Here is a 14,749-nt window from a genome sequence, read left to right on the forward strand (position 1 = left end):
CTGTGTATTTGCTTTAAAAGCATTACCAATGGTTATTAAATAAGCTGGCGTGTAGCCATGGGGGCAGCCATTTAACATGAAACTGGGCTGAATGGTTATAGCTCTAAAGTAGCAAAAGAGAAACTTCTCTCATAAAAAATAAGACATGTCTGTTGCCAAAAAACAGATTATTTTTGGATGGGAATAAATATAAAGTTTACATGTAAAGTACATTAATTAGCCCTAAGCATTCCAAAAACAATGATTATAGACTGCAAAGTGGAACAATGATTAAATACAACATTTACAGGAAATACTAACACAGTGTACACAATTCTAGCACCTTAATTAAAATGATGACAAAAACACAAAGAAAGTAGAAAGAGATGAACACAGCTAGATTAAGTGCTAAAGTCTGTGCCAGGTAACAGAACTCAAAAGAACAGAACCTGCCAAATTCCTCACGCAACCCACACACTCTGCCTTTAATTACACTCAATGATTACATATAATTTTGTGTCCCTGCAAACCCAATTCTTATCTGATCTCTTCAGTTTAATTGCAGAAAAAAGCATACACACCACACCAAGGAATAAAGCATCTTCATTCTATCCTATCTATCGCCTCCTGTTCTAATGCATTTCAGTAGGTGCATTTATCCCTCATTTTGCACTATAGTTTTGGCCCATTTTTCTTAAAAACCCCACATTGTGCCCTGTGAATGTTACTTTTCATAAAACATAATATTATCCTAAAATTTTTTTTAGTTTACACAATTCTACAGTCAAACCCTGTTTTTATGCAACTTAACCATCCATTTTAATGTTTTTCTCATAGTTTTGGTCCCCTGGAAAACATCAAATTGAATTTTGACTTTATCTAATAAAAAAAATTAAAAAATAGCAGTTTACTAGGTCACCAGAACTAATGATTTTAGCACTCGATAGCCTGGGAAAATGGTAAATTGTGGTGAGCAAGGTTTGTGCTTCAAAGGTTGAAGTAGATATTTTGGGCGAACACCTCAACAACATTTCCTGCTTGGCCGGTACAATGTTCTTAAAAATAAACATTGGTTTATTATGTATATTGCTTCTCTGCATGCTTCTATTTACACATACATGAGATGCAAGCATTATAACCCTTTGCTAGCAGTGGTTTAGAAATCATAAATACAATGTGATACATTTTTCATTGTAAGAGTTTTGACAACACAGAACCTTACCAGGAAGACTTTAACACAGCTTGTCACAGGTACCATGTTTCTTCAGTGGCTAAATCCCAGCTACAGGATTTCCACTCACTACATATTCCTGGGGGCATGAGCTGCACCATGGAACGCAAGTGACTCAAATATGGTATAAATGAAAATTAGTGTATAGTAATAGAGTTCAGAGACCCCTCCCCCCCAATAAATGCTTTTGTTCATAACTTGTAATGGTTTATGCACATTCCCCATATCTATTTTTATTAAATTATATTAATATAGCTGAAGTTGCGCTTGCTCAACTGATATAAAAACACACATAAACCTATACTGACCTATCTATACACTCACATACATAAACTATATATACCAACATCAGTTCTAATTGTAGATTTTAGTATCATAATAGCCTTGGATATTATGCTTGTTCAAGAACTCATACAAGACCCTCTGGATTTATGAATGCACAGTTTCTACTTCAATTTCTTACTTTATGCTCAACTGTTATACATAGTGGGTCATATATTCCATGTATCCAATGACTAATTATATTGAAATTATGTCAATAAAATAAGTCTATTGAGCCCAGGGTATCCTGGCAGCCATAAACTTGCCTACGAGGGCTACATCTCACACATGTGTAATTTGTGCGAGTGCCTTACCTAAGCTGATGTTCCCGAAGGTTAGACAGTGCTTCCATTCCATGAAGGTAGGAATAAACAATCTCCAGGTCCTGCCAAGGAAACAGAAATCATGTTCTTTAGTAAGAAAACATTTACCCATCACAACAGATCATAACATTGTCTTTACTGCAGTCAACAGGCTTGAAACACTGCAAGTGCCTTATTTAATAAAGAGTACATTTCATTAACTGCAATGACAACTTGAAATAGACTCTTTTCTTAAAAACAGTAGAAATTTTTTGCAAAAGAAAAAAACCAGTGTAGGAAATCACATTATGATTTAATTAATGAAACGTATTTGATGTCACTTTCCTATTCACCATGAGAAAGGGACTAAAGTGCTCCACATAAGCAATTATGACTCCATGGTACATATTATAAAGAAATAAAACATTAGAACTATGCTGCCTGTTATTTCAATAAATTATAAACATACACGGGTTTGTGGAAGATTATAATCCATTTAAACCAATAAAGACACATAAGAATTGCAGTGGGCCTCTAGAAAAGAACCATGCCATAGGGACAAAAATGTGTTTCTGTTAAATTAATAACACCTTTATAAAGAAAAGGCATAGATCGGGCAGGCAGGAATAGAAGAAAACACATTACTTCAATGTGGACTTTATCACAGTGATGAAATACTGTACAGAATAAATATCTAGCAAAATATGTTGTACACTGCAATTCCAGATGGACAGGAATATTTTAGCCACTAATCATTAGGCATCCATCCCAGAAAGAAGAGTAGATACAGAAAGGAAACAAATCCACACATTCAGCCAGTTGTTATACGTCTGCTTGATAGATTGCAGTCATATCTGGCGTTAAGGAAAATACGTTTCTCTGGAGAAGAAGGCAGTTAGAATAAAATAATGTTTCTTCTTCTCTGTGGCTGTTCAGCTGCGGTGTAGTGCCAAAGGGAATGTCAAGTATTCAAAGTCAAGACTAAGTCTTGGTTGCAAGGGCAGGAATTCCCTGATGACAAAAAATGCTGGTGTGCTGAAGCATGTCTGATTCGGCACCTCGCTGTGATCATTCCATGCCAGTCTAGTAACCACATAAAGCAAGCGTAGGGGCTTGCAGCAATGGAAAAAATCCTTAAATTAAACATATCCTTCTTACCAGTTTCTAATAAAAACCAAATATCACTGATTTTACTTTTTCAATTAATTGCATAGGAATATATATTGCACGGTGCATCATATTCTTTCTCTGTTTTCATATACAAATGCAGTTTTAAACACCCACAATGCATTCTGTCCACACACATGCCAGTTCCTGGGCAATATTATCAGCCCAGGGTTGATTAATTGGACAACTTTTACTTTGGTTGCACATGGAGGAGGTCACACGGCACAAATTTGAATCCAAATTTGAAAATCACAAATTTGAAACACTCACTTTCTTTAAGATAAAACTCAGATGCTACCTTCTGGAGCACTAAAACATTATTTTGCCTAGTCCTGTGCTTAAGGGCAAATACAGGCACTCTTACCTTCCAATTTGTGCCTGTATGTTACCCAACCACTTAAGACTCTAAGCTCTACCAGGCAGGGACCTCCTTCCTACTGTGTCTCATACCACATAGCACTTACTTCCTGTGTATTTATACATATTTATTGTATTTATTATAAAACTTGTCCTCCCTGTGTGTAATTTTGTATATTGTACAGCGTTGCCTACCCTTGTAACGCTTTATAAATAAAGTTGTACATACATACATACAAATCTGCTTTTAAGCTGGGTAAACACATATGAACCAGTGTGAATCATGAAACCTGAAAACAGAGGATCTGCCCTAATGCCACTGGCAATCTGTGACCTGATCATCTATGCAAATATCGACATCCAATCTTATTCCAGGTTGGCTGATAACCTGCAGACACGATTTGGGGGTATTGATATGGGACCTATTACTGAGAATGCTCAAGACCAGGGGTTTTCCTGATAAGAGATCTTTCCATAATTTGGATCTCCATACCTTAAGTCTACAAAAAATAATTTAAACATTAATTAAACACAAAAGGATTGGTTTGCCTCCAGTAAGGATTAATTATCTTAGCTGGGATCAAGCACTAGGTACTGTTTTATTATTATTATTATTATTATTATTATTATAGACAAAAAGGAAATCACAAATTTTGAATTTTTTGCTTATAATGGAGTATGGGAGATGGTCTTCCAGTAATTTAGAACCTTCTGGATATCAGGATTCCAAATAACAGATCCCATACCTGAGTGTACAGAACTCTCTTATGATCCTCTCATGAAACAACAATCATATAGGTTACTGATTCTCTATTGGCCAGAGAATGATCAAGCAGGTGATGATCTAGCAACAATGATTCTAAAATCAATACAAAAAACTGTGCTTAGCGTAACCAGCTTTATATATTAATGGGTAAGCTAGAAAGCAATTTATACATTTTGCAAAAATGTTATTTGATTTTGCCATAAAAAGTGCTGCAATATTTTATATCACAAAGAATTTCATAAAACCATTCAGCCTGGTGACACGGTATGTTTAAAACGACATTACTGTCCTTTGTATATACATGGCAATCAGTCTGATTTGTGTCTGAATGCTTAGCAAAGGAATAAAGGTCCTGATTCATTGTCTGCATTAAACATTCACCTATTCCTATAGATCAGTGATCCCCAACCAGTGGCTAGCAAGCAATATGTTGCTCTTCAACCAACCCCTTAGATATTGCTCCCTGTGGCCTCAAAGCAGGTGCTTAGTTTTGAATTTCAAGTTTTGGTGCATAAAAACCATTTGTACTGCCAAAGAGAGCCTCCTGTAGAATGCAGGAGTCCTTACTTGGCACTCCCAGATACACCTTTCATACTTGTGTTGAACCCCAACTCATTTTATATTTGAATATGACTCACGGGTAACACAGTCAGAAAAAGCCAACTTCCCTTGTTGGGAAATCAATTAATTTTCAAGGAAACAATTTACATCAGTTAAGTGGAGGTTTTTAAGTTAACAAAAAAGAGAGAAAGATAAGTGCAGGTAAAACACTCAACACCATTGTTCCCTGAACACTTTTAAATTGTGAGCTCTTCAGCACAAAAGTTTAGTGCTTGCAGTTGTAAAATTATTCCATTTACACTCTACTGTAATGGGTAATCTCAGCTGTAAATTAAAAAAACAATAGGCAGATTGGGTGATGGCAACATCATAAGCAGGAAACCTCAAACGCCTGTTGGGTGAAGATAACCAAACCGCACTCTCAAACAGACTGATAGAGGCAAGTTTAAAGGGACAGTAACACCAAAAAATGAAAATGTATAAAAGTAATTACTATATAATGTAATGCTGCCCTGTACTAGTACAACTGGTGTGTTTTCCTTAGAAAGACTACTATAGTTTATATAAAAAAAAGCTTCTGTGTAGCCACAGGGGCAGCCATTTACAGGTGAAAAGGCACAGGTTACTTAGCAGATAACAGATAAAACCCCATTATAATCTACAAAGCTTATCTGTTATCTGCTATGTAACCTGTGCCTTTTCTCCTTTTTCCCAGCTTCAATGGCTGCCCTCGTGTTGACATAGCAGCTCATTTATATAAACTATAGTAGCGTTTCTGTAGCAAACTTACCAGTTTTACCAGCGCAGGGCAACTGTACATTATATTTTAATTACTTTAAAATACTTAAAGCTGTAACTGCTCATGCTCGGGCTTAAGGTGGAAATACATGCACCAATATTATTGTACGAAACAGATATCACAGGAGTGTCGGATATTGGTCGTCTTGTCAATCGGACGGGACGAAAGATTTTGCCTGGGCGTGGTTGAAGGCGCCCAAGCAAAATCTGTGTTTAGAGCTGAATCGTCAGGTGGAGGTAGATTCCCTATTGTTTCCTACCTCCATATCTGATGATTCAGCTCTGAATGTCAGTGGAGGGAATGAACAATCTTTCCTGCAACCATTGGTTGTAAGGTGTATGGCCACCTTAAAAGTAAAAGAGCACCCAGAAACAAAAAAGGGGAGTTTAGAAATGAGATGAAAATAAACATAACTTCCCCTGTGAGTGTTAAAGAGCACTTATCACCCTAAATTAGCTTCCCCCATCATAGGTGCTGGCTAATAGAGCCCACACTCTGGTTGGGGGAAACAATAGTTTTTAAAACAAAAAGTCCCTGCCGGTTGGGGGGGGGCATGATATTTAGCATGCATGCGCATAATGAGCAAGACTCCCGCTAACTCATTATGTGCACATGTGTGATGTAGGAGCAGTGGATGCAACTCAGCCGCCTACATCACATGCATGCGAGTGTGGTGTGGGCAGCCTAACACTGAAGGGGGCAATTTTTTTATTTTATTTTTTTTAAAAAAAGACTATTGCTTCCCCCAACCGGAATGTGGGCTCTACTAGCCCGCATCTCTGATGGGGGAAGCAATTATAGGATGATAGATACACTTTAAGCCTCCTGAGAGAGAAGTGTTTTATATAGGATGTATCCCTGAAATGAAACAGAGAAAGAAAGATCAGAGAGTGCTTCAGACCTGGCCGATTTCCCAATAGTAGCACATTATTTCTAGGTTGCTAGGGGCAACGTTGTAGAATCATGCAGTCAGGCATCCTGCAGTTCTTCTTCTATTCCAGTCAGTCAGCCATGCCACCAGCCCCCAATATTAAATAACAGTGCTGTGACTCAAAATTTGTGTCAGGTAACCCCATAACCAGAGGCAGCTACAAAGGCAGAACGAGGGGAATCCATGGCATTATATTTTAGACTCTGTTCAATACTGTGTAGCCAAACCAATCGGGGCAATTCCAGTAAGAGGGCAAAATGGCATTTTCCAAGATCCCACCAGGTCAAGGGCCCACTATCTGATCTTTTGTCTGCTATAACTTTTTCATAAAGCATTCCCCAAAAATGGCAGACTCCTCATTTTAATCAGCTGAACAAAGTTTCTAACATTGTACAGGTATAGGTTATCTGTTATCCTGTTATAAAGAAAGACCATATCCCAGAGTCCATTTTCAACAAATAATTAAAAAATAATTTACAAAAAAATGATTTCCTTTTTCTCTGTAATAATAAAACAGAGTAGCTTGTACTTTTGTACTTACAAATTTCTCAGGGGGGGGGGGAGCCAATCATATCTATGCCTTGGGCCTACCAGTACCTAATATGTGCTCCTTATTATTCTAAAGAGAGGTAACCGATTTCATGTATTACATTTATTACATAAGGCTGCACATGAACAGTTTATGTCCATTCTAGATAAAATACGTCTTAAAGTGGACCCGTCACCCAGACATAAAAAGCTGTATAATAAAAGTCCTTTTCAAATTAAACATGAAACCCCAAATCATTTTTTTATTATCACATCTATACCCATTATAAAAGCATTTAAAAATCCCAGCTGTCAATCATATATTGCCTGCCCCGCCTCTATGCCTAAGGCATAGAGGTGTGGCAGACAGTTACTTTCACTTTCAATTCAGAACTTTTTTAGATGTTGCTGCACCCCTCACATTCCCCCTCCCTCCTCACCATGTAATTATGTAACCAGTGCATGGATATAAGCATCAAGTCCCCCCATACTGGCACAGAAACAAGATTTTGGCAGGATGCAATGCCTGCTTTGATAACAGTGTCCACAAAATGGCACCTGCCTGCTTGCTGCAATTGTGAATTCCAAGGCTGAAGAAAATAAGATTAAAATAATTTATATAGTGTAAGTAAAGTTTATTTTGCTTGAAAACAATTTGGAATTATTTCTTAAGGTGACAGGTCCCCTTTTAAGGGAATGTTTGTTCAGTTACAATGATGCCAGTCCTTTTCTGCACAGCACAGTATTTGTACCATTTGGTTTGGCTTTACCAAACGCTATTACTGCACTAGTAGGTAGTTATTTTCTGCCCAGTTTGACAGAGGGTTCACAGTGCCAGTAGACAACTAACAATTAGGACCGCTAGGTTGGTATGGGTAACTGCTATGGTACAGGTATAGCACCTGTTATCCAGAATGCTCGGGACCTGGGGTTTTCCAGATAACAAGATAACAGGTCTCATACCTGTGCAATAAAAATGCACATATATTTATTTATATATATATATTATATATATATATATATATATATATATATATATATATATATATATATATATATATATAAATAAATAAATAAATATATGTGCATTTTTATTGCACAGGTATGAGACCTGCCAGGGCAGGGGTGGGCAAACTACGGCCCGCGGGCCACATCCGGCCCGCCGACGACGCCAAGTCTCATCACGCGAGACTTGGTGTCATTGGCGGGCCGGAATTAACGAGACGAAGGGGGCGTAACGCTGGCCTGGCCCTGCCCCGGTCCGGCCCGGGGGTAAATAAATGTGGCCCGTGAGCCAAAAAGTTTGCCCACCCCTGTTATAGGGGGTTCTACCCAATAACAGTACAGATAAGGAAAAGTAGGGAAGTAAAGCCATAGGGAGCTTAACCCTATGGGTCCCTACATGTAATTATATATATATATATATATATATATATATATATATATATATTATATATATATACACACATTTTGTTTTGCAGCCCTGTATAGGCAGAAATGGACAGAAATAGATTGCCTTTACCCTTTTTTAGTCTCAAAAGAAACAGAAAAACAAAATGGGAAATTAAAGCAAGTTAAATTTATAGGCCAGCTTTGAGAAAGATCAAATGATTAATTATAGATCTTAAAACTCTTACAGTAACTCAGTTTCCCATTAAATATGCAAAGCCCTATTCATTAACAAGGGAAAGTCTTCAAGCTGTAAAACACACTATAAAAAGCAAGGTAAAGAAACAGTAATCCTCTCATGTTTACTAGTGCCTGCCCCTCACCATTAGCTGGTAAACAGTCCAATAAATAGGGGCAGAACTGTAAGAGACACAATGGATTCCCGCAGGTGAAACTGCAAACAGTGTATTATCCGCAAATTCATCCAGCAGAGCAAACTGCAACATTGGTGGGAAAGGGAACCCACCTCCCACCAAGACATAAAGGTTTTTGATGCCACTCCTACGGCTGTTGTGTGGTGACCTTTACTGGAAAAAGTAAATTAAGAAGGATTCTCTGGGGATGTAAACTCTGCACTTGTTGTCAAATCCAATACTCCCTGCAGAATGCAGCACTTACCAATCTAATTACTAAGGCGTTTGATGGCTTCATATTGGGAGAAAAAGCAAACTTTGTGATTTACAATAAGAAGCAAAAACATAACTCAATCTCCTTTAGACCAAAAAATTCACTAATAATAAATACTGAGAAAGTCAACATTCAATCCTCATGCTTTCTGCCTATAGAACAATGCACACCATCCCTCCTTATAAGGAAAACAGCAATTAAAAAGCAATGTTACAGGGATATTATGTACAAAAAAACTAGCCAAAAGGATAAATTTATTGCCAAGAAGCTCACAGATACAGATGAATGCCCTATATGCTTGTTAATTGTTCCAGAGAAAGCTGGATATTGGGGTAGTTGTAATATACAGAGATCTTGCATTACATCAAGTAGCTTATTTTATTTTTTATTGTTTTAAACAGGTGGTATTGTATTTGTTATCCAGAAACCTGTTATCCAAAAATCTATAAATTACAGCCGTAGGCTGCATTTTAATAATAAATAATATATATATATTTTTTTTTAATTTGTTTCCTTTTCTATGTCATAATAAAACAGTATCTTTTACTCAATTGCAACTGAGATAATGAATTCTTATTGGAAGCACAATAATACTACTGCGTTCAATTCATGCTTAAATTCATTTTTTGTAGACTTAAAGGAACAGTAACACCAAAAAATTTATATATTTCAAAGAAATATAAACTAAAATGTACTGCTGCCCTGCACTGGTAAAAGTTTTGTGTTTGCTTCAGAAACATTATTAGAGTTTATATAAACTCTGCTGTGTAGCCATGGGGGCAGCCATTCTAAAGAAGAAAAGGCACAGGTTATATAGCAGCTAACAGATAAACCCTGTAGAATACAATGGTGTCTTATCTGTTATCTGCTATGTAACCTGTGCCTTTTCTGCTTTTTTCCAGCTAGAATGGCTGCCCCCATGGCTACACAGCAGCTTATTTATATAAACTATAGTTGTGTTCCTGAAGCAAACACACCAGTTGTACCAGTGCAGGGCCACAGTACATTATATTTCAATTACTTTAAAACACTTTCATTTTTTGGTGTTTCTGTTCCTTTAAGATGTAGCCTTCCAAATGATAAAAAAACCATTTATTCAGAAAACCCCAGGTTCAACATTCTAGATAATGAGTCCCGTACCTGTACCAAGATCCCTCATTCGCACTAACTACTGTTCCCATATTATATCACATCTTGAGAGAACATTATAGGTAACACACAATGAGCAGGGTACTAACAATGTGGAACGTCTTTAACTTTACACCGCATATACCCTGGCTTTCTAGTGTGCTAAGAAAGAGAGAAGGTTCAGTAAAAGCAGGCCCCATATATATATATATATATATATATATATATTTGTTGCCAATGTGTTCGATCTTAACAGATAAAAGGAAATATCACTCACAGACTCAAATGAGCCAAATGTTTACTTGGCTTTAACAGATAGTAGCAGTTACATGAATCATCTCTCATACATTGCAGTACGTCTGCTTAAGAAAATATTCACACTGGCAATTTTCCTGGCTCTGCAAAATAAGGCAGTAGTCTTCTGCACAGTTTGATAGCCAGTTTGCATAGAATTACCTAAAGAGAAAGAAAGTTTGCCAGCGCTTAGTTTGCATTTAAAAATAATTTTTACAAAAAAATGAGGTGTTAGTACCACACTTTGGGCAAAATATGTAAGCTCACGTGCCACGTCAAGGCCCCTTATTGCACGTGAGTCCTACACTGTCTAATGACTTTGAGTCTGTGATGCAATTAAAATAAAGTCCCCCAGAAAACAATGTTACTACTCAGTCACATTGTTTTCTGGGGGACTTTATTTTAATTGCATCACAGACTCAAAGTCATTAGACAGTGTAGGACTCAGGTACAATGAGGGGCCTTGACGTGGCACTTGAGCTTACATATTTTGGCCAAAGTGTGGTACAGGTATAGGACCCATTATCCAGAATGCTCGGGACCAAGGGTATTCCGGATAAGGGGTCTTTCTGTAATTTGGATCTCAATACCTTAAGTTTACTAAAAAATCAATAAAACATTAATTAAACCCAATAGGATTGTTTTGCATCCAATAAGGATTATTTATATCTTAGTTGGGATCAATTACAAGGAACGGTTTTATTTCTACATAGAAAAAGGAAATCACTTTTAAAATTCTGAATTATTTGCTTATAATGGAGTCTATGGGAGACAGGCTTTCCGTAATTCGGAGCTTTCTGGATAACGGGTTTCCGGATAAGGGGTCCGATACCTGTACTAACACCTCATTTTTTGTAAAAATTATTTTTAAAGGCAAACTAAGCGCTGGCAAACTTTCTTTCTCTTTGTGTATAATTAATGGCTTTTTATCGTTTATAGCAGCTGGTCAACTCCAGATTGTGGGTTAGACCGAGCGCTGGCACAATAGTGTGTTTCTAGCAGCTGGTCAACGCTACAGCGTGGGTTAGACCGAGCGCTGGCGATTTCTTTCTGTGTTTTGTGCATAGAATTACCTAACTGCGACATTTGGAGACTCTAAAATAAAAATACTGCACACAGAATATTACAGGAAGAAACATGTAGTCAGGAACAATGCAAATTGCAATAAAGAAACTTAAGTCTGATACAACCATTAATAATCACAGTAATAAAAATGATTTTTGCACAGTGAGATCTACTGTCAAAATATCAGTAACACTAATCTCCCTCGCATTAATGTTTTATGGCCACATTAAGGCACTGTGGAACTAAAAATGCAAAAACATCACTGAGATACAATTAAAAAAAATTAATGATGTTAATGATGTAGTATGATTAGCATTTGTGTGTGTTATACAGGGAAAGAAAACACATTTTCTGGCCAAAAAAACAAAACACTTGAAGGTGTGAAGAAAAAAAAACATCCATATGTTCACTTGTCTGAGCGTTGCTGTGAATAACTGTATGTGTGTGAGTGCACGAGGAAGGTAAGATTAACAAGGGACCAGGGGGGCCAAGTCTCTACTCAGTTATTTCTGCTGTACATGGTTAGTCATATAGCAGCATTTTTTAAAAAGTAAAGAGTAATACCTTTTATTTTCTCCCCTTGACCAAGGACTGGGTTCCGAAACGCTGGGGTTTTCTCAATCCATACGTGTCTACGTTTTCTACTTCATTGTATTTAGGCTAATTAGTGGTATGTATATTATGTATTGTAATTGTGCTAATTGTTTTGTGAACATCTACAATATAAAGAGCATTATATGTTAAACATACCATTTGCTGCCTGTTTTTTCTGAGGTTTGAATAGGTGTGCATTGAGTACTTGATTGATGTATTAATATTCTCTTTGCTCCTATGCAGGTTTGGGAAACAGATTCTCATTTGCACCCTTTTTCTGTTTTCTCTTTAAAGATAGTAATTTTGTTCTAGTAATTGTGGTATGCCCACCAAAACGGTTTGTTTCAGTTTGTGTAATTTTGCTAAGTTTCCCACACAGTCACTAGATGGCACACTATGACTTTCCATGGAGGAGAGAAAAGGCCACACCAAGCGAATCAGTCAGGGAAGAAAAAAAAAATCAATACAAAGGAAATTAGGCACTCTGAGATGTACATAGGGATCAACTGAATATATACAACTGGAGACATTGTGCCTTTGACAAATACATTTTCCCCTCACTGATTATGTACAAAATATTGGTGTTTTGAAGATTTACATCACAGTGACACCAGTATTCCTATTAAAAAATAGATTTAATATTCCTCAGGAACATTTACTATAGTTTGCAGCCTATTCTTTCCTGAACAGTTACCTTAAACATGGGTTCCATCATGATATTGTGTAATAAATTTCATGGAAGATATGAAGGGCATGCATGTATTCTAGTAACTTCACTATTGCTGAATTACCTTGAAATGTAGTTTTTCTACCACAATTAGGACAATTTTATAAACCACAGAATCGAGAAAGAAAAAAATTGTTCAAATAAGGTACTATTTTCCTAGAATTTTTTCCCCTCTGCGGCAAATTAGAGAGGCTTCAGATGGGGTTTTTTGCCTTCCTCTGGATCAACTAGTAGTTAAGCAGGTTAGATATAGGCATTATGGTTGAACTTGATGGACATATGTCTTTTTTCAACTCAACTTACTATGTTACATGTGCAAATACACACATTCTGACTCTCCATATTGAGACCATTACCAGGTAAAATTAAGCAAAAATCAATGTATTCCAAAAACATGCCCAGAAGAATACAGCTGCTTTATATTATATTGAAGGGTCACAATGTTTGGTGACGCTCTGTAGTTGCATTGAAGTAAGACCTGCGGGGGGATCTAAAACAAGGCATAGGGCAGTACTCAGAGGCACACTTCTGCTTGAGCCATTTAATTCAGGAGTACCCAATAGCACATATTAGTAAAAAGTATATTTCTATGAAAATGGTTTATTTAGATGAAGCATGGTTTTACATGTGAGCTTGTTAATGCAATATATTTTTATAGAGACCTACATTGTTTGGGAGTATAGTTTTCCTTTAAATTACAGTCCACAGGGTAAATGTGACTCTGACCTGAACCTGCGTTTGGCATCACAGAATGCGGTACTAAGGAAGTGCAAAAATATTCAAGATTAAGGGAAAGGTATTAATTTCCTATTTATACAAGCACTGTATTCTGAAGTTACCATCCACCCTGACCCACACCTACTTGCAAAACGTTTAATCCACCACTAGATGGAGTTTACTTTAAAGAGCCAGGCCAATATCACTGTGAAGCTTTATTCTGTATGTATATGTATTTTTATTTATAAAGCACTACATAGGTATGCAGAACCATATTGTTCTTATGTAAAACTGGCTTACAACTAGAATCATTATTTCTATTGCAGAAAGAAATTTCACAATATTAAAGGGGATCATTGAATGGCAAATGCATGAAAACTCATGTACAGCATGAGAGTGGGATGATTGCTCCATTTTAGGCAGCTTCAAATTAAGTGCTTTGTGCAGAACCTGCAAAATGAGCCATACACACAGACCCTAACAAAATTACTCACAGCCTTGACAAATATGGAACCTGGGGCTACAATTAAACAGAGGCCAAACTGCAGTTACAATCTACAAAGACCTTTTTCCCTTCTTGTTCCACATTATGGCATTTTTCCCTTTGCCATTCATGAATGCATGGCAGTTTTTTTCCTTCCCCTCATCTGCCCACCTCTCACACACAACAGACCCTGCAATGATGCAGGCACCCCCACAGTCGCAGAGTGCACAGTATGGTAGTTACACCAGTGTTCTCCAGACTGGCACAGCAATAGCTGATTTGCTCTCCCTACTTCTCTAGACTGGGTGAATTGCTCAACCCACTTCTCCAAACTGGCGCAGCACCGTATGACTTGCTTTACCCCATTTTTTCTAGACTGGCACAGAACTGGGCAACTTGCTCTGTCCACTTCTCTAGACTGGTACACCACTGGGTGACTTCTCTGCCCACTTATCTAGAATGGAAACACAGAGCAATGACATCATGCAATATTGACACTTCTCAGACATATGAATTCTATTTGTGTGTTTAGGGAAATGTTCATTACAGCAATAAAAGTTATCTTTTCATCTTTACTAGGAAATTCCACATAACAAGTTGCAATGTGATCCCTCCATTAATGCTTTGCATTGGAGTAATGTAATCTGTACAAAACTGGTTTAGTGCAGATATCCTACACCAGGGATTCAAACTGTCTTTTGTTAACCCCGAGGTAGCAGAGG

At 37.2% G+C, this 14,749-nt stretch overlaps 1 protein-coding gene across 7 annotated transcripts in view; it reads right to left on the reverse strand.

The window, feature by feature from the left end:
* rapgef2 (Rap guanine nucleotide exchange factor 2) overlaps positions 1-14,749 on the reverse strand; it is a 168,975-nt gene that overhangs the window by 102,245 nt on the left and 51,981 nt on the right. For all 7 annotated transcript variants that reach the window (XM_012956496.3, XM_012956489.3, XM_012956506.2 and 4 more), the window contains 1 exon segment: positions 1,846-1,916. In XM_012956496.3, the coding sequence (XP_012811950.1) occupies positions 1,846-1,916 (71 nt within the window).

Source organism: Xenopus tropicalis, chromosome 1 (genome assembly GCF_000004195.4).
Source record: "Xenopus tropicalis strain Nigerian chromosome 1, UCB_Xtro_10.0, whole genome shotgun sequence".
Lineage (NCBI taxonomy): Eukaryota > Metazoa > Chordata > Amphibia > Anura > Pipidae > Xenopus > Xenopus tropicalis.